The sequence below is a fragment of the Ascidiella aspersa genome, chromosome 2, assembly GCF_963924565.1.
Source record: "Ascidiella aspersa chromosome 2, kaAscAspe10.2, whole genome shotgun sequence".
NCBI classification, from domain to species: domain Eukaryota; kingdom Metazoa; phylum Chordata; class Ascidiacea; order Phlebobranchia; family Ascidiidae; genus Ascidiella; species Ascidiella aspersa.
This window is the reverse complement of record NC_139448.1, coordinates 24,947,299-24,973,972: the sequence shown is the minus strand read 5'-3', so window position 1 is coordinate 24,973,972 and position 26,674 is coordinate 24,947,299. Positions and strand designations below refer to the sequence as shown.

Below are 26,674 nucleotides of genomic sequence, written 5' to 3'. Positions count from 1 at the left end.
TGGCATAATGTTTGCAATAACAATCAATAAGGTAGGACTGGTAGGGCAGTTTTTTGGAAAACTTTTTTAAACCAGCAATTCAGCAGGTTTCATAGCTACAGTAATTTTTTGGAAATAAATACAACATCCCGCCTAAAAGTCTTGTTAAAAGTATAACTAACCCGAAATGCTAAAAAGGAGGACATTTGGGCATCTTTGAGCATCCTTGGAGGACCTTTCACTTTTTTGAGAAAAAAGGACAAATCCTCTTAAAAGAAGACATATGGTAGGCCTAGTGTTTATTGCTCTAATAAAGATTTAATACCAGGGAGTCGAACCGGAACCGAACCGGAACTTTATGAACCGGTTTTGGGTCAATTTTTTCCGAACCGTAACCGAACCTGAACCGTTTTTTATAAGATTTTAAGGAGCCGAACCGGAACTGAACCGAATAATTTGAAAATACCTGAACCTTAACCGATCCCGAACCTGTAAACAAAAGCGGTTCGCTCCTGCATGACGTCACAACTTCTATTTTACAGAGTCAAGTTACGCCATGTTCGAAATTTTATGAAAAAAATATGAATATGGAATAAAAAAATCGTTCATTTTTTATTTTTTAGATATTTCAATATTGAGTTGCTGTTTTTTTAATAAGTCACGGAACTTAGATTAAATGTCTTACAATTCAAAGATTATTCTCTACATTTATCGACCCATATTTTGAGATTTAACGCAAATTATATTGTATCTGAACCGGAACTTTATGAACCGGTTTTGAAATAACGATGTTCGAACCGGAACTTTTAAATTCCTCCGAACCGAAACCGTAACTGAACCGGATTCCGAAAAAATCCTTGAACCCGAACCGAACCTGAACCGGAAAAGTCAAACGGTTCGACTCCCTGTTTAATACACTTAAAATGTCGTTGGTTATAACTCAAAACTAGATTTTTTCATAAAATTTTAACTGTACGACAATTTCGATTTATGTGCATTTTAATCGATTTTGACTTGAAATATTTTTGACAAATGTAGACCTAACATGTAAATTTTGACAAAATGAGACGTTTTTGTACAAGTCAAAAAAAATAATCGCTCTTGGCAAAAAAGCGTATAGAATAGGTAAGCGATAAATTAAGTATTCTATGACATAACCTTGATTGTTAAATTAGCCATACGTGACTCTTCTTCTGTGGAAAAGTTATATTATAAAAAGAAAGATGGTCCTTTCCAGAGTCGTTCGGGTAATTTTTGTTGTATAGACTAACTTGATGTAACTAAATAATACATAGTCCGGCGCCCATAGTCCAAATAATGTTTTATTTAGTTGCTAAATTGTAGTTTTGCAGATCCGGTTACAGCAACAGCAGTGGTTCTCAAAGTATGGGTCGCGTAGGGTCAAAAAATGGGTCGCTCCAAGGTGATTCAATTCTGCGCAAACTAACTTTTTTCGTTCATTTTTCAAGTATTTTCAATTCAATCTTGACTAAAATATTGCATCATAAGTATTTCGGCGCTCTTTCACTATTGTACGTAAAAATTAATAAAAAAAAAATTTTCTTCAAATGCCGCTTACCACAACCCATATTGTTTGGGTTAGGGTGCGGGTTAGCGTTTGATTGAGGGTGGGTCAAGTTTTTATTAATAATAAACATAATATTACTTGACCAACCCTCACCCAAACGCTAACCCGCACCCTTACCCAAACAATATGCGTTGTGGTAAGCGGTATTAATATTTTTTTTTTGCATAACTTTTCACGTACAATAGTGAAAGAGCGCCAGTATTTCATGTGGCAACCTGGATTATTGCATCATAAGTGTTTTTTTTAACGTTTTTATGGCAGCCAGCTACAGGAGCTGCTAAGACTGGTGTAAGCGGTAGCCGCACAGTTTATTACTTTTTTTAGAAGATTATTCGGCACTGGTGTAGAATCCTACCACAGCGTTTAAACAATTACTAAATTGTCGCACAATGTTTGAGTTAGGGCGAGGGTTAGCGTTTGGGTGTGAGTGGGTCAAGCATTATTATATTTATTAACCCAAATGAAAATGTGCGTTGTGGTAGGATTGTAGACCAGCGCCGATTATTTTGCTAGCTCGTATCACACACATATATAGCTCGTACCACACACACCTCAGAATTCTGTTAGACTAGCGTTTTTATAGTGCTGTCTTAGTCACTGATCAACTTGGGGTTAGAATTGAGAAAATTGAGTAATATTTATTCGTAACTTGAGGTCCTGAGCAAAAACTCAGGTTCGTTTCTTTCAATGCGAGCTATAGTTTTGTTTCTTTTAATGCGAGCTATATAGGTTCGTTTTTTTTCATGCGAGCTATAGTTTCGTTTCTTTTAAAGCGATATATAGGTTTGTTTCTTTTGATGCAAGCTATAGGTTTGTTCCTTCCAAATAGGTCATTATAAGTTGCAGGTAGTCTGTGTCTTTTTCTATTTTATGCATGTCAGAAAAATACACTTTTCGGTGTTTGAGGCGTGGGTTGTGAGATGTTCATAAAACTCCGATTTGGGTGGTGCTCAAAAAAGTTTGAGAACCACTGGGTTACAGTAATCCAAATTTTGATGTTCGGTAAACGGGGAGCGGGCAAATCGCCTAACATTCCTAAAATAAGGTGACTTATCTTGGCGCTGGTCTAGAATTCTATCACAGTTCTGAAATCAACGCAAAAATTACAAAATATGCCAATTGGCAACTTTAATATTCCATTACATTGCAATTGGAACTACCTCGCATCTAATGTAAAAGATAAGGGCGCTGGTCTAGAATCCTACCACAACAAACATTATTTGGGTCAGGGTGAGAGTTTGGGTGTGGGTTGGTCAAGTATTAGTATATTCTTTATTAAATAATAATACTTGACTAACCCTAATAATACTTGACGAAGTTTTGCATATACAAACCAATATATACTGTCACTTTGGAATTGTGACTTTAAGGTTGCAATATGCTTATAGTTTTTTTGACGTGAAACTTCCATCTACTGACATGCGCTTATTTTACTTTGTTGTCTTGCTATTACTATATTTTGTGATTGTTTTTTCAGCCCATTTTCAGGCAAGCACAAAGAGGTAACAAAGCTGTTTCCAGCTTAACTTATGAATGTCAAACCAGGGAGCAGTTTGAATCGGTCTGGAGCAAGCGAGCTGCTTTGCAGGAGCATCACTTAAGAATGGTAAAAGTAGTTTTGTAGGAATTTTAAAAATAGCAAGTCATCTCATAGGTTTACATATGTATTGCTAGATACTTACATTTGTACTAAATTTAGTTATAAAACATAATCTTTTGGGCTGTCAATAAACACCTCTATTCAGTAGCAATACAATAATTTAAGTAAAAAATTATGCTAGTGTAAAATTATGTTTTATTTAAAACTAAATGCATTGTTCATATAATCTGAAAAATACAACAATTAAAATAGTTTATGCCATTTCAGAAAAGACAATAACGAAATGCTTCTTTTGTTTTGTTTTTGTAAAATCGTTTCCTGTACAACTTACTATCATTGCTGATTTAAAATACCCATTCAGGGTATTTAAAACTGCCAAATATGATCAAATTACCAGCCTATAAACCAGGGGACCTTAAACTGTGGTGGCGCCCCTTAGGGGTGTGAACGTTTTGCAAGGGTAGCGCAAGGGACCCAAAAAACACAAACTTCATTTTTGTTTTTTGCTATTAAGGTTTGTTAATACAAATATATCTTAGTATATTTTTAATTCCATGTCAAAGCAACCAGAAAAAAGGAAAATTTTAACCACTACACCTTGGATTTCTTTTATATTTGCCACACTTGAGGAGTTTTTCAGCCAGATCATTAAAAACTTTATTTTGTCAAAATTGGTTGAGTGGTAAAAAAGTTATGTTATTTTAAAATTTGGGGTAATTTGTGCTCGGTCATCCATGAAATTCATTGATTTTCAGCTATGTCAACTTCAACATCTTGTATCTTTGTGATGGATTGAAGTTTGTGTTTGAAATAAAGTTTATTTAAAAGATAATAATTTAAGGTCCTATTGCTTAGATTTTTATGACATTTGAGGCTGAAGGTCAGAGGTCATGTAGAGGTTGAATATTTGTCTTTTTTGAAATCAGTTAAGCGGAACCCAATTTAAAAGCGGAATATCTCAAAAGCATTGACTTAAATTTTTTTGTGTAAGGTGTCTATGGAAAGCTTATTCCAAGTACTTTCATTTAAACCAGGTTTCATTGCTCCTTTCAAGGGATACCACTGTCATATGAGCTGTGTAACATGACCGTCTAAAAAATAGCATTTTGGTTCGAATTACAAATTTATTTCAATGCAAAGTCTGAATTACATTATTTTTTCAACTACTAAACTGTGACATTTGTTTTTAAATAAATTTATTTTCACAATATATATTTTATTCTTAAAATGTTTATGGAAGTATACTCCAAATACTTTTTTAAAACATGGGTGGATAAAGTGCATTATATCATGTTTTTTTTATTACAAATTTGTTTTTTTATTACAAATGAAAATTTCTGTAGTTTTGTGAATTGTTTATCTAAAATTGTCGAAAAAGTACTCATCCAGTTTTTAAAAATCCAGCTAATGAAGAGTTTAGTGCTCGCAGTTACACACTAATGAGGATTCTGACTGCCATAGATTCACTATGGTAAAAGAATGTGGGTATATTCTATTTGCTGAACTACCTATAAAAGATAAATCGTTGCTATTAATAAGAGCCTTATTATAAGAAAAATTTGAAGGATAAAATTTGCTTGTATCACCATGCTTTATTCTTAAACACAAGATACAACTCCTTTAATGTAGACAGTATTAACCTCTTCTGTTCATATATTTTAGTTGCAACACTAACTTTGTCGCTAATTCCTGGCATTATACGTGTGTTGTCATTGCCACAGATTCAGCACAGCTTCTTTCTATGTTTCCTGCTGGCAATGGTTTTCTCTTTTGGTGTACATATTTTTTGGACTTTCGTAAATTTTAAAAAATTCTTTGCTGTCCGCATCATATTTTCTGGCACCAAAAAATTCTGAAACTTTTTTTTCTAAACCAAGAGTCTGAAGAAAGGTTAGAAGTTGAACTTTTGCTGAGTAGGATTCTTCAGTAACGTAACCAGTTTGGTTTGAATTTTATCCATTAGTTTGTCAAAATCTTTGGCTTTTTGCATATTTACAATAATTTTGCATTCTCTTCTCTATTAGTAGTTTCCAAGTGTGGAAGTTTAAGAGCAGTTGAAAACCTCTTCTTCAAATCTTGATAAATAGAGCCCAATTTCCTTTTTCTATATACAATCTTGCTGGATGATGGTAGGCTATGAAGTTTTAATGGGATTGACTAATCACATTTAGGCTTGTGTTAAGCTGACTTGTGGAAAGATATAAATCGCTGTTGTCACTAGTGCTAGAGGCAGCTACACTAACATTCGTATCAATTGACGATTCTGATGAAATGCTTTCATTTTCACTACAAATTAATTTTAGCTTCGTTTTGCAATTACTACAATTTTTTGTCCAGGGATAAGCTTAAAATTCTTTTGCTTAGTTTTTTGTGAAAAATCAAGTTGTATTTTTTGTAATTTAGCCATAATATTTGTTTTATGTGATTTAAATGGATTGCAGCAGACTTTTTGAGGCAGATCATATTTATTTAGGAAAAAATTTCTTTTTGCAATAAGTTTGCTCTTTTTAATAACAACAATTTAGATAGTTTAGCAAATAGAATAGGCCGATATTCTTTTACCATAGTTAGTTTATGGCAGTCAGAATCCACATTAGTGTGTAAACCAACACTGCAAGCACTAAACTCTTCATTAACTGGGTTTTCAATAACTTGATGAGTACTTTTTCGATAATTTTAGATAAACAATTCACAAAACTACAGAATTTATCAACTTGTAATGAATCTGAAATAAAAAAATATGATACAATGGACTTTATCTACCCATGTTTTAAAAATGTATTTGGAGGAGTATATTCTTCATAAACATTTTAAGAACAAAAAATATGTTGAGAAATTAATTTATTTAAAAAACAAATGTCACAGTTTAGTAGTTGAAAAAATAATGTAATTCAAACTTTGTATTGAAATAAATTTGTAATTCGAACCAAAATGCTATTTTTTAGACGGTCATGTTACACAGCTCATATGACAGTGGTATCCCCTTGAAAGGAGCAATGAAACCTGGTTTAAATGAAAGTACTTGGAATAAGCTCTCCATAGACACCTTACACAAAAAAATTTAAGTCAATGCTTTTGAGATATTTCGCTTCTAAATTGAATTCCGCTTCACTGATTTTTGAAATACACATTAGTTTGACCTGCACTTGACCTCTGACCTTAGAGCTGAAACAACCAAACAATGTAACAAATCTAACATTAGGTTATTATCTTTTAAATAAACTTAATTTTAAAGTAAAACTCCAATCCAATAAAAAGTTATGCTAGATTGAACTTTGCATGAGTAAAAATCAATGAGTTTCACGGTTTAGCGAGCACAAAATGCCCAATATTTCAAAACAGCATAACTTTTTAACCCCTCAAAAAATTTTGGTAAAATAAAGTTTATTGTAATCAGGATGGAAAACTCTACACATGTACAAAATTTGAGCAATTTTGAAAACATATGGGTTAAATAGGTTGGTTGCTTTGACATGGAATTACCATACTCTTTGTGACCAACACACATGTTATTGTAATTACTTGATCGATTTCACTCAGTGATATTAATCTTAATTTTTCTTTTATTTCAATTTTTTTCGTGCTTCCTAAATCTTATCCATAATGTAGTATTTTTTTAACAATTGAAAGAATTTTTTTCAGCTAAAAATCCGCCGTGCACATTATCACATGAGTTGTGCTGTGCAAAATCATATTTTCTGTGTGTTGACAACGAAAAGACCCTGCTTTAGAACTTTAACCTTCAATCTAAAACTGGGACTATTGTTTTTGCAAGGGTAGGCAGTTTAATTAATTATATATTTTATTGTCTTAGGTTAAAGAGCATCATATACCAGTGCACAGAAGTGGCGGAAAAATGAATGACAATACGAACATGTTACTATACTCTTATGGTTCTATAGTCACCCTGGCCTGCCTTTATCAAATCTTTGGCTTTGCAGCTTAACTTGGGTATTGTTTTGTGTATGTCGTTTATTGAAGTCTTTCGAACCCACTTTGATCTTAAAATACATTTAACCTTCTTGAAAAGCTTTTGAGAGTGCTATTACTTCTGAAAAGTTTACTATATAGCACAGGGATGGGCAATTATTTTTTAAAGGGGCCCGCATAAGAAATATAAAATGTTGTCGTGGCATTAACCAAGTTAGGTTGACAAAATGCGATTCGGTATATGTTTTACAGATTGGGAAACGGTCGTTGTACTAATTTCCGTTTATATTTTTAAAGCGGAATATTCTTCGATCGGAGCGTAAAAAATCCACTTATAAATACTAGGCTAAGTTTGACAAATTTTCATTTGAAAGAGTGTCACAGAGGGCGTCTTTTATTAGTACAAGTGCCCCAAAACGCGTGGAACTTATCACAAAGGTAAAATAAATTCTCAAAAATTTTCATTCGAGTTTGTAAAAAAGGGGGTATAGCTGGGTCATAGACCCGTCCCTGGAAAGAGTGTATATTTATATGTTACAACCAAACATGTAGAAAGTCGCCCTGGTTTGTATTTTAGAAAAAACAAGACGAAATACCCGGCGTTGCCTTTTGCAATAATCTCGATATATTACTTGCATTCGAGCAATGCCCCGGTTTAGCGTGGTTAAAAATGTATGAAGCCTTCAACCTGTTGATTGTTCATCACCATCGCATATTATGTAACCGCGAAAGTACTCTTCCGTATTGTATATAAAATGGATCGAGTAAACACTTTCTCACAATTAAAGTAGGAAGCGGCCCTTGTAAAGGAGCAACAATATTAGGCCCCACATATTGGCAAAGGCGCTGTTCCCATAACAAATTCGTCTTCCCCGAACCAAATCATTCTCGACTATAGGTTAAACAAAATGTAATATTCCGTCAAGCTATGGCTTCTTAATAACTTTTACATATTATGTTGTAGGCCTAAAAAAAAAGTTCACAAAAGAAAAGAAAATGTGAGATAGATTTAATAATACTTGACCTATACCTTAACTCAAACGCCAACCCGAATCCTAACCCAAATAATGTGTGTTAATTTAATAATTATTTGAACGCTGGGAAAAAAACCCAAACTCTGGGGCATAAAAAAATTTCTCGTCCAGGATATATAGGATTGTTACGCCACACATTGATATATTGGGACCTAAAGCGTTTATGTAACGATTAAATCAACGCACAATATTTGAGTTAGGGTGCTGGTTATCGTTTGGGTTCGGGTGGGTCAAGTATTATTAAACTTCATCTTCTTATGCAGATTTGTTAAGTCAAATTAGTGCATTGTTTAAGACCTCTATGTCTAAAAGTCCGACTTTTCGATCGTTTGGATACCCTAATTGTCGTAGACTTTTGTGCTTAGAACTGCACTAATTTGACGCATCGGGTGAAAATTAAGTACAGTTTTTAAACTGTTTAAACTCTGCCTTATGAACCAAATATGACCAATTCAATAAGTTTACTGGTTAAGGAGCCCAAGTTACTCTACCAAATGCGGCCCGCGGAACCAAAATATGTGGCCCGCGGTGTGCGTTGGTTTTTGACCTGCACCACAAACATTCAGTTGTAGGCATTGAAGTTGCTTCAGGTCATCTGTTACATCGTATTTGCCAGTAATTACCGATTTCTGTGAGACATTGGTGCTGTACCGTTGTGAACTAACTTTCTGATACATGCGGTCTTCCTTTTCGCCTGACTGTCGTGGCGCAAGTTTGTATTGCTGTTTTTTGTGTAACAGGACGAATTTGTCACTCGGAAGATCATTCTTGGTGAGTTGCGTTGTGAATAATATGGGTTTGCGGCAGGGCTGCGGAGTCGGTTAAAAACAACCCGAGTCCGACTCCCGAGTCCGACTCCGGCCAAAAAAATACACCAGAGTCCGACTCCCGAGTTCCGAGTCCAGCTCCGACTCTACAGCCTGTATTTTACCCATTTACGCAACTAAATTAAGGTGGATTTTCTGCAATCCACTCATATTGTCGTCATAATTGATCCACCCGCATTACATGGTTTAAAAATATTTCACCATTTGCTATTACACTTTTACAACTTACATTTTGCCGCCTTAACAGTTAAAAAAATTGATACTGCGCATGCGCACGTCGGACTCGGGACTCGGGTAGTTTTACGCGGTCTTACTCGAGTCCTGAGTCCGACTCCGGCAAAACAAATTAACTCCGTCGAGTCCCGAGTCCCGAGTCCGACTCCGACTCCGCAGCCCTGGTTTGCGGCCCTGGTAATATGTCTATATGTAAATGTAACCTTTGCTAAATTTTCTACGATGACACAAGTAGTCAGTTCGCCCAGCATTATGGCTTTGTGTATATAATAACATCCTTTGTGTAGTATTTACGCTGCTCTTGTTTTGCAGTGCCTTTTCTTGTGAACTTTAAATGAGTGTAAATCTCACTCTTTGTTGACTGCATTTGCCTTAACTCTTGGTAAGTTTATGTTTATGCGTGTGACGTCATAATGAAGCATTGTTTGTTAAATTGCTTGTTTTATTTAGGCGTTTGAAATGTTATGTACTGACGCCGTTTGCTTCACATTCTCCCGGTTTCCCAAATAGTTGGTGAGCATTGAAATTGTACCACGAGTGAATTGTTTTTGACACAGTGCTCATTTGTGTAGAAACCATCTCCCTGCTGTATTGCGCCAGCTTCTTTGATTCTTTCTTCAGTTTAACAACAAGTTTCAAATTCAAACTGTGTGTGGTTGTTTAAGAGGCTGAAATAGGAGACGCGTTTCGCTACAAGAATTTAGCCTCATATAGCGTTCTGCGCATAGACCGGGTCGTACATAACGAACGTTATAGCATCGTTGCAAACATATTTTGCTCTAGTGTGTCACAAACTTTTAATTCAGATATCATTAAGTTACTATTTTGTGCTGGCAATCCTGCAGATGCTTACTTTAACATCGTTTATGTCGAATAGCCACAAAGTCATATCAAAATAACAGGTTGCTACTCTACAGATCAAGCTGGTCGCACGATAATGTAATATAATAGGGATATTACCTCACAAAGGTCAGTGAGAGGCGGCAAAGTATCAGATAGCTAGTCATCAGCCAAGTGTCATGCGTTATCTGGTACACCCCTGTACACCCTGGGGTGTACGATACACCCGGTTGAAAAGCACTGATTTAGACTCAATTTCACTTTCGCATTTTTTGGACCGAAATCAACAGAATTATGAAGTTTATTTATATTGTGGCGTCAATTTATTACGTCATCTCTAAAAAAGTTAGGTAAAAACACACCTTTGCCTGTTAAACTGTAATTTTTTTACATAATGTTGTACGAGGGCTTTTGTATAACTTTATATAAATAATAGGTGAGAACTACCAATTCTTGTGTTTCACACGCACCCAGTAACCAAGTTCATTTCTTTTAAACAACTCCGAGCTTTTCAGAGAGAACTCAGTGTTTTATATTTCCGCTGTTTTACCCGTCATCAACAAAATTCTGTTGCTCATACGTTACAGACTCTAACAAGTCTCAGCATTGGAAATGTCGAACTACGCGCAAACTATTAAAATTACTTCAAAATTGCGTTTTTAAAATCAGCAGGTCGCACGTGGTTAAAGTGTTATACGGTACCTATAGAGGCCTGACTATAAATCTATCTTATAGAAAGTCTTAGCAAAGAAACTATATGGGAATGAAAAAGGAAAAAGAAACAGTTTTTCTGTCCAAAGCAACGAGAAACTTTTAGGTCGGTTACTATGCTCATTTTTAGCCGAAACAGTCCCGATTTCAGGGCTTTGTCCCGTCGTCCCGGTTAGGCAATTAAAATGCCCGTGTTTGGGCAGCCAGCTTTTTCCATAACTTACGCAGATATTAGCCAACTTAGTGAAGGGTGTTACCAGGCGTGCGTTTTAATTTTAAAGCGTTAAAATTAAATGTAATTATTACGTCACTATACGACGTTGGAATTGGTTCAGTGGTTGGGTTGATTTATTTTGCTTGCGCATTAGTTATAGTTGGAGACAGAGTTGCTAGCGGTCGTAAAACTTTCGTACTAAACATCAATGTAGTCCGGCACAATACAGTTATATTTTTGACGTTAGTGGCAGGAAATTGAGAAAAATAAGCACGTTCTTGGCGTACCAAGGCAAAGAGGGACTTCAGAAATTTTCCCTGCCGAATTTTTAAGGGTACCTCAATGTTTAATGAAATAATCCGAGTTGGTCAGTCGGCTAAGGCCTCAATAGTGTCTTGGCTGTAATTTTTCTTAATTTTTTTCTCAAGTATCATCTTAAACCGCTCTGTGTTTTTAATTTTGTGTAGTTTATTGTGTTTATACTTTTAATACCACCTAGAGGACACCAAAATCTTAAGGGCCTATAAAAGGCATGTTCCGTCCCAGGTTTGCTAATTATGGAATAAAGTCTAGCTTTTTCTCAACGACTGTTATTTTCTATAGCAGAGGCGTGCGAATTCTCCCGGCGGGATTGATATGGTAAAATGAAGTACTTGGCGGGCTGTATTCCTGAATCGATACATTCACCGTGTATTATCCACCTATTCAACGAATAAATCGTATTTTGTTGTACTCTTTAAACACGGCAACACTTTCATTGCGCAGCAAAGATACTCTTTTTTTTGCCGAATTGAGTGAAAGAGTATTTTGGTATCTTATTCTTTAAATTTGCGAAACTCCTCAACTTTACGTCTCTTGGCAAAATCCATGGCATAACATTTATTGTAAATTCTCAATCTAATTTTGAATCAAAACAAGTAATCTAAAAACGCAAAGAAAACAAAGAACTAAAAGAATAACTAAAAGTCACTATTATTTAACTTATAGTAAGCAATATTGGGGATTGCGGCAGGTTGTGTCCGCAGGCCACATTATCATGTAGGACCGGAAACTGTCTGCGGGTCACTCAAAATCCCGTCGCGGGCCGGATGTTGCCCCCCTTTTAATTGTTTTTGTAATGATGCCACCGCCTGGTTTTAGTGTGCAATGGCGAATTAACAGTTAGTTAACATTAGATATTAATGCCCCCTTGTTAAAATAGGATAGAGGCGACGCGAAGTCTCAGTTTCGTAGAACAGATGTAACAATACCTAATTTTATATTTATTTCAAGAGTGATAAAAGCATGGTGCGGTTAATGGTCGCAAAACATCTGACGTTTATTGTGAAGACACTTGAATATAATATAGAATAAAGATCTCGATCTTATTCCGAACTTTGTTTTATTCCGACTTTGATGTTATTCTAATTTAATTTTGGTATTATTGCTGGAATCCATCCATTGTTAGTCGCTAATGCTAAAAACAATACAGAGTTTTTGTAACATTTTTTCATCTCGACCCGGTATGGTCGAGCTCATGAGTTCGAACCTTGCGGCAGACTAAATTATTTTTACCAGGCCTTGCTTGTGTTACAATATTTGTTATGACAACTCGTCGGAAATAAATCTTTCCGAAGACACCCGATATAATATTATAATTATGGCGTAAATCGACCAGTACTTTTTTTGCAGGGCTGACCACAGTATATATCCATGTGGATTTAATGGCCCATTTGTATGTGTACTCACTAATCTTTTAGTTTTTTTTTTAGCTGTAGCCTAGTTAAAGTTGAGTGTGGAAATATAGCGTTTGCTTAACTAGTTTATTAAGTACTAAACGAAATACCCGGCGTTGCCCAGGTCAAATAGAATATTTACCAGTTATTCTTACTGGTTAAAATGTAATTACACCTACAATAACCATCATAATGTACGAAGTCTACCTGCATTTAATCTGGTTAAACAAAATGAAACAATCCACCATACTATGACTCTTTATTACTATTGCACATAACGTTGTGACATGTTAAACTGATAGCCTCATGTTATAGCCTATAATTATGGAATCAGCATATAAGCCGAAACGTATGTCGATTCCTAAACGTTTGTATTGCGTGTCATTAAATAGAAAATTCAAATCATGTCATACCGTATGTCTAAAATCGGTTAACCTAATGCTTCCCCACAAAGTAACACCCCACAGCCTCTGTGAAAGCGGCATTAATTTGAACGCGGAATGGCGTGTTTAAGTATGTGACTTATCTGCGTGGCTCTAAACATCTAATTCTTTGTCTCCGTAATTTCCCAGTACTTTTTTCATTTGGTTAACACAATCTAAAGATGAAAAATTAACGTAGGCCTATAACCTAAAAAGCAGAGTCTAAAATTTTGTGTCTGAAATAGGTCACTAAAGGAAAGTCGCGAACGCGTTCTGGCCGTATAGTTACTAATTCACGTGTTACCAGCATTGTAAAAGCTTGCTGAAGCCGCATGATAGTCCAGGGTGGTCCAAGTTGACAGCATCGCGGGCCACAATATTTCTTGCATATTCTTTGCGGGCCACATACATTAGGCTACATCCTTACAAGGGCGTGAAATGTTTAAAAATCGACGTCACAAATAATCGTCCAAGACATATAAGTTTCACAAACTTGCTACTATCGTCGAACTTGTGCGCAATGAAATCGTAGGGTATGAGACTGTGGAAAATGGTGCTTTGCGTATTTGACAATACTTTTCAGTTAGAAGACAGCATTTTAAAAGCGTAGAATGTTCATAGAAACCCAAAAAAATTAAGAGAAATGTTGCATATTACACATTCGCCAAATACAAAGACGTTTTCGTTTCGCGCAAAAAGGTTTTAATCAGATCAATTTAGCTGAAATTTCATCTTGGAATGGGTCAGCGCGTTAGGCTAAAGTCACAGTGAAAACCATATTTTGAAAAAAGTTTTGTATAAGACGCACTGCGGCTCAAACCGGTCATTAGTTATAACTAGGGCGATTATTTTTTGAGGTAAAAAATTAGAAATTTTGACCTGAAAAATCGAAATTTTGACAAATTTCAACCTAAAAATTGACAACTTATGAAAAATATGACTTATGAAAAATAAATTGATTAAACAACATATTGTTGTTTGAAGAACCTACTGCATTGGTGCCTTAAAGTCGTCAACCCCTCGTTTTTGATGTATTACTGACTACAGGTGAAACTCAATTATTTTTTTTTCGGGTTTAAGCAATTATTCTTGGTACTTTGTCATTTTAAAAAAAGGCTATAAAATTTCCAAAGAAAAACAAGATGCTGGTTATTTTAGTAATACGCTGTGTAAACAGATGAAATACAAGATGTAAAATATAAAAAGATATGCTGTTCAATACATGTGTCCAAATCAGAGATACAAATTACACACTTAGGCTATTTCAAGCAAAACGAAGTTTGAACTGAACCTGATGCGATCAACTAGGTCTGGGTAGTTATTCCTACTGGCTCGCGTGTATGTTGTTCTAATGAAGATATAATACGGTTAAAATGTCGTTGAATATAATTCCAAACAAATTATTTTATGACCAAACGTTAACTGAACGACAATTTCATAAATCTGAATATAGTTTTTTTTAATTTTGTAAACGATTTATGTACATTTTTAATCGATTTTGACTTGAAAGAATTTTGACAAATTTTTACCTAACGTGTAAATTTTGACAAAATTTTGACTTTTTTTGACAAGTCAAAAAATAATCGCCCTAGTTATGACACATCAAAATTAGGCGTCCCTGCTACTCCCTGCTGCGAATTTGGTGAGAGATAGGAATCTGGTTTATTTCATGGTATAACTGGAAAAATGTAATCATGACCAAACAATTGCAGTATTCTTACTGTTCGTTTGTCACTTAGATTTCTTTGAGTAAACAATCAACGGTATGCATTGCAATAATTCAACAGTGCTCGCGGGCAATGAAAAATGATCTCGCGGGCCACATGTGGCCCGCGGGCCTGGGTTTGGACCACCCTGGTATAATCGATGATTTTAAAAAACATGGGGTATTTAACATCAAACCAAAATGGAACGGTGTGTGCTTGTTTTAATTGAGCGACTAAACACACAAACTTGGCTAAACACGTCTCGCATATTTTTCGTAACGAAAACCTGTGACTTATATCGATCGAAAATCAACAAACGTAAAGTCGTAGCAGCGCGAAATTTAAGCAAATAAGTAATCACGGTAAATACCATACTGCATCCAACGAAAAAAATACAGTTTGAAAAGTAAATTTGCTTAGTGTTTCAGGGTTGGGCTTAAGCACTCGCCCGCTCGCCAATGCGAGTGCAAATCGCTACGGGCGAGTGCTGATTGACACCCACTCGCCCTGACTGGCGAGTGACTTCGGCGGGGAATTTAATTAGTTAGTGTAGGGCAATTTGTGCTAAACACCACTAAAGCAAAATATCTCTTAGCGCCAGTTATTTCCTTAAACACTAAGGCGCAAATACATTCAACACTACACAAATAATAAGGTTAATCGAAGTCATGTTCGAAGCCCGTAATAAAGACTCTTTGTCCCGTTTTAAAAAATCGTTTACCGGCAAACAATCAAAAGACGTTGCTGCAGTAGTAAATAGTTACGAGGTTTTTTGCTTAACTTGAACGTTTGTTAATTTTTTAATGTTTAACCCAGTCGTTGGCGCCTTTGAAAAAGTTTATTGGACTTGCGATGTACCCAGCGATAAGATTTTTACTTTAGCCTACTGCATTTATTGAATTGTTTGTATACGAAAATTATAAGCAATTGCTGAAGTTAGTTCATGTCGAACGTCGGTCAACCAAGCCAAAGCCTAAAATATAACTGTCTGTAAATATTTTATATTGCACCTATGTTAATATACGAATCGAAGCCATTGCGCACGCCCCTGGAAAAAGTGAAACGACCAACTGGCGTCGCGCAGCACAGAACCTCTGGTGCATGTTTTACGAATGAATGGTTTAGTTGTAAATTTACAATTATTTTGTCATTATTTGCTGTTCAACCAATAACTATAGATAGTGTTAGGCGAAATGTGGCGTTTTGTTAGTGGTGCGAAGCAACCTGTGGTGAAACGTCCTTTAAGCACAGAAAAAACAGAATACGAAAAAATGAGAGCGCAAGAATTTTTAGAAAAATGAAAAACAAGCAGGCCGTGGCTACTAAATTGTCAGTATTAATTTTTTCACGAAAGATTGTTAAAAATACTTCGGCAAAAAACATTGTTTTAAGCGTAAACTGCTTTATGGGTCATTAATTTGTTTATCCACGCATGGACATAAACGACCAGACTTTTATAAAAAACACTAATGTTTTCGTATAGAAACTATGAGACAGGTTAACGATAACCCAAGAAATGACCGGGCTAGGACGAAAATTTGCAGACGGCGTGCCAACAAATTTGGCGAGTGTTATTTCGTCCGGGCGAGTGCTGGTTGATAGCCGCTCGCCAGGCTGGCGAGTGTAAATTTTTGCTTAGGAACAACCCTGTGTTTAAACCGCTGCAATACACGCGATGTTTTGCTAACTCAGTCCAAATGTTGCGTAGTTTAAACTCGGTTAGGGTTGTTTTAAGTTTTCTGTGTAAGTCTCTTAATGCCCCCATAAAAGAATGTTAAGGAAAACGCTGCAATAAACGCAATATTTTGCGAAATTAGACTATTACGTGGTTAAACAAACTGCAAAAAGCTATTAAACATAAAAGTATAAACTTTGCCACATGAAACTTTATTTTTACCAAGGCAATGTAGTTCACGCAAGTTGTTGCCTTATAAATGTGTGAAAACGTTTTACCCTTTTCGTCAAGAGGTTTTGCGAGAAGTCGCACGCCCGCCCTTTCGACATGCAACCACTGCTGTGTGATGTTTTTGAAATGGTACGACTCAATAATCGACTATAGCACACAACACTTGGCTAAGCATGTCATACATCTTTTAAGTAACGGAAACCCTTGGCATTTGTCAATTGACAATAACTCTCAAACGTAAAACTCCAGGTTGTACCAGCAATTTATTTAGACTTGCTTATTAAAGACCGCTTAAGAGGAGCAATATGAGCCATACGTTTCTCTGTCTGTTTCCCTAAAACGCGAACATGCTGACCACTCACAAACTGTTCCATTTTATATATTAGATGGTCAATGGGACAAAATGTTTGAAAATCAATGGGCTAACTTACACGTTTTTGAATACCTATATTTTTCGTTTATCATTTTCCAGGAAAGTTATGTTCACCACGTGTGACGTAGTATCGTATGTTTAACAGACTGATCGACATCAAGGGTTGAGATGTATGTGCTTTGCCTCCTTTACGCCACGTACAGAATGCAACCAACATAACTTTATTGGCGTAAAGTCAGAACTTTTTTATGCAGCGCTGTCAATAAACACGTATAGTCTGTAACTCTCTTTGTTTTGGGCTATGTTTCGTGACCCTAATTTCCGCCCAAAGTTTTTACATTTAGGAAATCTGAAACAACTCTGGAAGGAATATTTTTTCGGTGACTTAGGTTTTATCGTCGACTGAAAGAGAAATAAATATAGCTGCTGTGACTTGGTCTATATTTTGAAAAACAGCAAAAGTTTAGAAAGGTCAGAGAAAATGCATTGAACAATGTGGCAAATGAACAATCTACGCCTATCTATATATGGCAAATCGAATATTTCAATTTTATACGGTACTAAAAGTAGTAAAAGAGGACCGTCTTAATTTCACTCTGCATTATTATTTTTTAAGGTTATTATAAGGTCGGAGGACGCCGTTTACGTTCAAATAAGTTCCAAAAATTATTTTACAGGTTTCGTTAAATATATATCAATAGAAAAATCCATGACAATGGTCACTGAAAAGGTAAATCCATCGTTCACCGCACCTGAAGCTCGACCGAAATGGAGCCGCTCATGGGATTTTATTTTTACGGCCGCAGGATGTTCCATCGGACTTGGGAATATCTGGAGATTCCCCTATCTTTGCTTCAAAATGGGAGGAGGTATAGTTTTACTTATGCCCAAGATAAACAATACATTTGTGACAATCCCATTGGCTATTCGGACAAGGTAAAATTGAATACTTGTTTTGTTTTGTTTTTTTTCAGGTGCTTTTTTGCTGCCGTACCTGCTGTTCGCTTTTCTCATTGGGATTCCATTGGTATTACTGGAAACTTCTCTTGGCCAGAGTCTCCGTCTTGGCCTTACCAAGACTTGGGGAACTGTTCCTATTTTAAAAGGTTTCTGTAGTAATGAAAGGAAAGATAGTCTATTTGTCAAAACCGAACAATTGCGCATTTGTGAATAAATTCGATTAGACACTTAGATGTACCCGGCTATTGACAATTCGAAGTTACATTTTCAAATTTTTACTGTTGGTGCTTGCAATGAGAGCCACTTATCGTTTACTTTTGAATGGTGCCTTGTTTGACGCTTGCAACCAACTCATTTTTTTAAACGAATGCTATGCGAAAAGCCTAATAATATTTCCTAACATAAACGTCTTAACATATGATGAATAACTCGCAGGAATTTCACTGGCCAATATCATGATAATGATGCACGCAAATGTTTTCTACGTGGTAATTCTCGCCTGGGCAATGAAGTACATCGTCAATAGTTTCTCAAGCCCACTGCCTTGGGCTTCTTGCGACAATCAATGGAACACTGTTCACTGCGTCGCAGCTGCAAGCAAGGGCGTGAAAAACTCGAGCCTAGGATTGTCGTCGACAGCTAACCATCCACTGCCAAACGCCAGCGATTTCCTACTTCCACAAATTGACAACAGCACGTCAAGCGTGTCCTCTGCTTCGGAATACTGGAAGTAAGGCCATATACATAGGAGCGTATCGTGCAACTGATACTGTGTTTAATAGAAGGTTGCACAACCTAAATAAAGCCCTCTAAAGTTATTTGCATTGAATCTTACACATATTTTCACGACTGAATTTTTAGTTGATCTTTTTGAAGTAACAAATTTTCACAGCAAACAAAACACAGCAAACACGGTGGAATAAATCTGTATATCAACCTTTGTTGTTTTCGGACCATAATTACGAAGTCAGTTTTTTCGTTTTAAATTAATATAAAGCAACTGTTAAAACTTCGATTACCTGTATAAGACAACCTATCGTAAATGTTAGCGTTAGGGCACCTTATTCTTACAAATAGGGTATAATTTATTTATATTTGATAAAGGATGTCTGGCGATTCTGTTCTGTATGTAAATTTATGCCTATAATTTACAGTTTGGAGACCCTCGGCATTTCTTCCGGAATCGAAGAAATGGGAAACATGCGTTGGGATCTTGCAATATATGTAGTAGTACTTTGGATATTAGTGTATTTATGTACGTTCAAGGGAATCAAATGGTCTGCTAAGGTAAATGCTTAATAATGTTACAAATAGTATGTTTTAGTTTAATGAAAATCAGATAATAAGTTTAGTGACAAGTTTATATATTCCAATAGAAGTAATTAATTTAATGTGTGTTTATCGTCTATGCCAGTGATTTTCAACCTTTAAAATTTCGCACAACGTTTGTCGTCCGCATTACAATTTTTTTCATCCTCACAAGTGCGTACTATCCCACGGGATGAAAAGCACTGGTCTATGCGTTCCAATGTCGTCAGTTGTATTATTTGCCATGTCGAAATAAACACAAAATTAATTACACATCTAAAATGTTTGTTCTGAACGACAAAGAGGCATGACATTTGAAGATTAAAAACAGTAATTCGTTCAAAGGACAAACACACTCTATTTTATCACGTTAGATCGTTTATGTGACTGCCACGCTTCCAATTGTGCTTATTCTGGTTATACTTGTAAGAGGCTCAACACTTGACGGCGCATCGGAGGGTATACGGTATTACTTAACTCCAGACATGGCCAAGCTCAAACACGCAGAGGTAACTATATAGAACAAATAGAGGATATATGATATTTGGTGTCCAGCCTTCTTTACTCGTCTCTTGTTTACACTTGTCGTGAACCCAGAACGTTTTCCTTCCTTTACTACATTAAGCAATTGCTTTATCTTGAGTTAGTCTTAATTACGTTTTTTTAAACCTTATGCCTTTTACGAGTCTTATTTATCGAAAATAACTGAAATTGCGCGAGCTCTATTTTATTTGATCCTAAAACTCATGTTCTGCTTTAATTAACATAACTGCCTTGTTTATCAAAAATACAAAGAAACGTATTTACAATTATTAAGTACTGATAACAACGAGCTCACGCATTACAATAAGCTATACTTTTATTATATAATAAACTATACAAAAACAACTAATCGGAGACTGTAACATAACACTGTCACCAATCGCACATATATTGTGAAACCTGTATCAACACAACAACAACAAAATAGCATAATAATTTGCATATAGACAACATTCGCGTGACATCACCTGTTGGTTGTGAGAGGGATTTCGTGGTAACCGGCGCCGATAAAATATACGAAAGTTTCAACCAATTGGGATACTAAATGCCCCTAATTGATTATAATTCCTTTGTAATTATGAGAGGCTAATTGCTGTTGCAGACCTGCGACAATTCCCTTTCGCAAATACTTGTGTTGTGTACGCATTTCTCACTACTATTTCTTTTACTCAATATTTTTTGTAGGTATGGGTTAGTGCTGGCACACAGGTGATCTATTCGTATGGCGCTTGCGGCGGAAATTTAATAACTCTGGGAAGTTACAACGATTATCACCACGACGTATATAGGTGGGTCTAAAGGTGTGCCGCGGCACCCTTCGGTGCCATTTCTTAAGCTGAAAGGTGTCGCAAGATACTTGTGAGTCTTTATGATTCTTATTTTTACTATTATTGGTAAACCTTTTGATACAACTATTTGTGTATAAATATGCTTTCCGACATTGTTTAGAGTTTTCTCGTATTGCTCAAGTTTCGTGTATTGTTGCTCTTAATGAAAATTCTAGTAGGGGTGCCTACTGTGTTAAAGGTGTACACAAGATACTATTCTGTTAGATAATTAATTTTAGTTGGTTTAGTCACAGAAATAATGAGTATGACTGTTATTTATTTAAAACTTATTTGAGTTTTACGTAATAAGAATATCAAAGCCCATACAGAAGCAGGTATCATTTTGAACGTTTCGAATAACTCTTTATTCATTTTCAACATCTGCTGTATGGGCTTTGATATTCTTATTACGTCTTACTACAACCTCCAACCATTATGCTCCAAAATATTTGAGTTTTGTTTGGCAATAGCTGTAACAGACGTTTATTAATTATAGAGATTCAATTCTAATTGGGGTGCTGAACATACTGACAAGTTTTATTAGTGGATTGGCTGTCTTTTCCACACTTGGCTTTATGGCTCAATACCAGGTACGTATATATATTTTTTTAGCATATAATTCATATGTGCAAAATCACCCCTTTGAATCTCCCAGTATTACGTTGAGTATTTAATAATAAAACATAGTCAAAGATAAATTTAAAATATCCTTGTTTTGATTAATATTATACCTGGTAGCAACCTTTTATAATATACTCGAACTAACATTTTGAAATGCGCGAAGTATTGACTGTCTCGTTCTTGCGTAAACCTACAGGAGAGTGTGTTTTTTATTCGGGTTAATAATTTTGTAAACTACTATTTAGTTTATTTTTGCATGGAGTATGTTTTTTCGCAGAACACGACAGTCGCCGATGTTGCGCAATCCGGCCCAGGTTTGGTGTTTGTCGTCTACCCCGAAACACTCTCATTGCTTCCCCTTCCACAGTTTTGGTGCGTGGTGTTCTTTATCACAATTCTTTTTCTCGGATTTGATTCGCAGGCATGTAAATGTAGCTTGTATGGACCGCAAACATCAGCGCACTGTTTTGGGCGAAATCAATTTGTGAAAGACGTGAGACGAAGTTTTAAGAATAACAATGTTGTTCTTCATGCTTTTATCGCGCAAACACGGCTTACGACATCTAATAGATTGTTGTCGGAAACTCGTGTCCCCGAAATGTTAGACAGCCGTTGTAAATGAATTGATTTATTGTGAAGTTTGAACGATTTGTTGGCAGGCGCTTTTACGTTTTGTTTGTATATGCCTGGAGAAATATTCACATTTTTTCTGTTAAAGTACATTAACGGTTAATCATAGTAGTATAACATGCATGCGCTTAGCTCCAGTGGCCGAGATAAATATTCAAATGTATTTGTTTTAAACAAGAAATAAATTTCATACTCAAAAGTGGGCACCGTTAAAATAGCACTTATTCCAGACGCTCGTATATGATTAAAACATGAATGCCGATTCACGATCTACAATCAGACCATTGTGCCTTATATCGATAATGAACCCACGTTGTGTTATGTTGCAGTTCGTATACCAAGAATGCATTCTCGCCTACTTCACCGACAACTTTCCGAGAATCAAGCAGTACAAATATGGGCGCGAAATCTTTCAGGCAATATTTTGCTTTATTATGATGACGATTGGCCTTTTCATGGTTACTGAGGTAAGGCATTCGTTGCTTTATTCACGCACCATAACGCACGCGGTTAGATAAAAATATTATATTGTAAATAATATGCTAACATGGCATGATTTTAATAACGACATGGAATTTCGCTCCAGGGTGGTGTCTATTTTTTCGAAATCTACAACAACTTCGCGGTTGCCGGTTGGTGTCAGTTTTTCATTGCTACTTGCGAATTTGTGGCAGTTGGTTGGCTCATCGGTGCCGATCGTCACTGGGCCGAGATAAAGAGAATGATCGGTAGCAGAAGGGGAAAGCACCTAATCATATTGACTTGGAAGTACATTGGTCCTGCCGCTTGCTTCGTAAGTTAACAGTTACGGAGGCTTGGTGCTTTTCGAACTGTGATGCTACTGGTTTCAAAATCTGGCGTCATTATTTTGTTCAGTTCAAACATACGACATTTAAGCGGATGTATTCATACGTTAATGGCAAAAGTATCAAGACCGACCCAGTTTATAAAAATTAGTTTTGGAATAAAAAAGGAGGATAAAAAAAGCATAAAAAAACAAAGAAACATTTTTAAACTATTTATCTATCATTAGAACTGTATATAAATAAGTAGTTTCATTTTGCTGGATGGGGCTAATATGATTGATTGCCTCGTCTGACGGCCTTCGATTTGTTTCTTTCTTTAAATTCACAGGCCCTTTCGATTTACTACATGGCGGAGCTTAAGCCACTCACCTACAACAAATATGTTTACCCAATCTGGGCTCAGGTTTTATGCCAAATTATAAGTCTAAGTTCGGTCGGACTTATTCCAGCCTACGCAATCTACAAAGTAGCAGTGACTCTTTGGCAAGGCAAGAATATTTCAGAGGTAAGCGCCTAGATCACATGTAAAAATATAACAGTTTGAATGTACTGTTGGCCACCATATTTTAAACTAGCTATTTAGTGTTTTAAACAACTGTATGAAGATTAATTGTAATACTTTTAAATTAAAGTTACAGTACCTTACTGTCAGTGGTGGGATTCAATTTTTTTATCAGCCAGTTCTATCACAAAAGTCATATTTTTTAGCCAGTTCTGTTACAAAAAGTCACATTATTCAGTAGTCCTAGGACGACTTGTACTTATGACGCAACAATTCAATTTTAGACAAACAATCAAAAAGGAAAAATACTACAGTTTTAAAAATTAACACAATGTTTAACTGTTACGTGTAAACTTGACAATTGCATATTAAAAAAACACACTCAAAAATCGGTGTATCGGATTAGATGCAAAATTCCATTGACAGTAACCCGTAATTCTAATCAACTTTAGTCATAAAACTGAGATAAGAACAACATCAACGTCGAAATTAAAACACAGTTCGGAATAAAACCAAACTAGGAGTTATGCCTAATAAAGTCGGAATAAGTTCTAATCGGTCCTAAGTACATCACTAATTCACCTAACGATTTTCACTCCAACCATTTTCGTATCCCAAAAATTACCCACCTCATCCTAAACAGAGCCAAAAATCCGGTGCCAAAACAATGTTGTGGCGGGCCAGGTCTAAAATAGAATCTCAAATTTACGTAATATGACGTCATACTATGACGTTATAAACCAAGTAAGCTGAATAACATGTTATTACGTTGGTAGTTATGTGCAAATGTAGAACTGTAGAGGATTTGAAGGGGACAAGACATCGCGCAAAGCGCAAAAAAATCGCGGCTATTTGGTTCAAAATGTTTTAATTTACATTTAGAGGTAGACGTCACACATTGGTCACAGATAAAATATATGTACATCTCTTGATATGTTGGAATTAAACAAGTGGTCAGGGGCGTTAACTCATGCAGCAGCCCAAGGTTATAATACGTAAAAATTTTGCACAGAAAAACAAAAAATGCCTTGTTTTACTTTTTGAGGCTTTTCGTAGCCGATGTGTTTGCTATACAATTTGAAATAATGCAAAAGCTTCATAAATCTTAAAAAAAACATTGCATTAACTGAATTTGGTTTAAAAAAGGTTGGGGAAACGGCCGTGTACCGGTACTAATTATTAGTCTAAGTTTGACAAACTTTTGTTTGAAAGAGTCACTACAAAAGGACGACTTTTGTCTAAAAAGACGCTTAAAAAACGCATGGAACTCAGAAAAAAACAAAAGAGATTCGGACGAAACGCAAAAACAATTTCCTTTTTAGTGTTTAAAACAGGCTAAAATGGAGTTTGGCGGGATTATAGATCCGTCCTGGAAAGAGTGTTTATTTATGTTACAACCAAACATGTGAGTCGCCCTGTTTTTTTTTTTAAGAAAAAATAAACCGAGGACCAGATTAAATGGCTTGGTGGGCCGTATTTTGGCAATATGGCTGATCTAGGGCCTTCAAGTCTTATTTAGACGATTTTGATCTTATTCTGTACTGAATATCAGCCTACTGCGTATTTGCCCTTATTGTGTCGTTGGTCTACTCTAAATACTTCGGTTTTATACATTTTCTGCTTGATGGTATTGTTGCTTTTTAGGTCTTATTGTGTGTTCCCATGCTAACCGGTTCGCTGATCTTATACAATTTCGTGAGACGGTTCTGTAGAACCGGTGCGAACCGGCGTAATCCCACCATTGCTTACTGTGTATTATTTTTCGAAAGACACAAAATGGTTTCCAATTATCTGTGTAACAACGAATGACTGAAACAAAACAAATGCAAAACTCGGCCTAACAGAAAATATATTATATCTATGTTTTTCGCTCCGTTTTTTAGTTGAGGTACCGGCCACATGAGAGCAAAATCCCAGTTGATGAAGGTCAAAATATGCTGCCAATGGTTGATTCCACAGCACGGAGTTACCTTGAAACAACGACATAAAAACATTCTAATTTCTATAGAGCTCTCTTTTTGTATTTGGATTCTAGTTGTTGTCATTTTCAGAGCCAAAAAATTAACCTCATCTGCGATTATGTTGTAAATATATATTAAATTACGTCAAAAGACTGACGCTGTTTATTTTTATTGCTAAAATACAGTATATACACCTCAGATAAACGAAAACACGTTTATCACACTTTCCAGTATGGACACATTTTCTGGATTTTAAACATGTACGAGATGTTGCATTTTCTTGTCTTTTGATTTGTACTACCTCTATGAAAAAAACTTTTGTTTTTATTTTTGGTATGACCTACGGTTTCATTTTGGTATGATTTACTTCCTTTTGTTACAAGCCAATATTGATTAATCGCATGCTTTTTATTTTTTATAGTTTATTTAAAGCAGTGGTTCTCAACCTTTTTTTCACCGCGTACCACCTCGAGGTTCTATGATCTTGTTGCGTACCAACAAATTATCGAAAAACTCAACTTTCCTCAAAATGTATATTGGATTATTAACAGGGGCGGATTAGCTAATTAGTTAGCCCAAAAAATTTCGAAACAAATTCGGCCCACTAATCTTAAAAAGTTTCTCTTTTTTACCTTTGCAAGATACCGGTAGTCAAGTTTTGTGATTCTTTGTTGTTTTTTCCACCCCATCCGTCAGAAATCAGTGCAGTTCTAAGCAAAAAGGTATACGACAATCAGTGCATTCAAAGGATCAAAAAGTCCGACTTTTAGGTCTTGGACAATGCACTAATTTGCATTAACAAATGTGCATAAGAAGATTAAGTTTAACAATACTTGACCCAACCAAACCCAAACGCTAACCAGCGCCCTAACCCAAATAATGTGCGATAATTTAATACTTATAACGCTTCAGGCCCCAATACCTTAATTTGTGACGTAATAATCTTAAATACAATGGACGAGAAACCATCTTATGACCATCCGAGTTTGGGCCTTTTTTCCCCAGCATTTAAAGAATTATTAAAATAACGCACATTATTTGGGTTAGGATTCGGGTTAGCGTTAGGGTTTAGGTGGGACAAGTGTTATTAATCCTATCTCATATTTTTTGTTATCTTTTCTGAACTTTTAATGAATATATTTAATTTATCTACGCCGGGAGTTTACCTAAAGGTCCAAATCAGTGCATTGCCAGGACCTCAAGGTCTAAAAGTCTAGACTTTTCTGCCATTGGATGCCCTGATTGTCGTAGACCTTTTTGCTTAGAAATGCACTGATTCCTAACGGATCGGGTGTTTTTTCTATGATGTCATAACATAAAATTGCATAAATGTTCCGGAAAGATAATAATTCCTATTATTGATGAAGCATAAAATATTTAACTATACAATCATAACAATAAATGTATAGTTTATTACAAATGGAAAAAAATGCTAAA

At 35.7% G+C, this 26,674-nt stretch overlaps 1 protein-coding gene and 1 long non-coding RNA gene across 2 annotated transcripts; both read left to right on the top strand.

The window, feature by feature from the left end:
- Nucleotides 1-1,087: 1,087 nt before the first annotated feature.
- LOC146164469 (uncharacterized) lies at nt 1,088-7,199 on the top strand. The gene is made up of 3 exons (XR_014494572.1): nt 1,088-1,226; nt 3,045-3,173; nt 6,982-7,199. It is a non-coding gene; the product is annotated as an uncharacterized LOC146164469 (long non-coding RNA).
- A 10,595-nt stretch (nt 7,200-17,794) lies between these two features.
- LOC146164468 (sodium- and chloride-dependent taurine transporter-like) lies at nt 17,795-25,264 on the top strand. Its single transcript, XM_083380730.1, has 12 exons — nt 17,795-17,948; nt 18,054-18,185; nt 18,475-18,769; nt 19,194-19,326; nt 19,722-19,856; nt 20,575-20,678; nt 21,214-21,307; nt 21,616-21,759; nt 22,298-22,435; nt 22,555-22,761; nt 23,103-23,279; nt 25,160-25,264. The coding sequence occupies exons 1-12, from the start codon at nt 17,795-17,797 to the stop codon at nt 25,262-25,264; spliced, it is 1,818 nt and encodes a 605-aa protein (XP_083236856.1).
- Nucleotides 25,265-26,674: the final 1,410 nt, after the last annotated feature.

Coding starts and splice junctions, on each gene's coding strand:
- LOC146164468 (XM_083380730.1), top strand. CDS start 17,795: ATGGTCACTGAAAAGGTAAATCCATCGTTCACCGCACCTGAAGCTCGA. Junction 18,770..19,193: donor TCTGCTTCGGAATACTGGAA/GTAAGGCCATAT, acceptor TATAATTTACAG/TTTGGAGACCCTCGGCATTT. Junction 23,280..25,159: donor AAGGCAAGAATATTTCAGAG/GTAAGCGCCTAG, acceptor TCCGTTTTTTAG/TTGAGGTACCGGCCACATGA.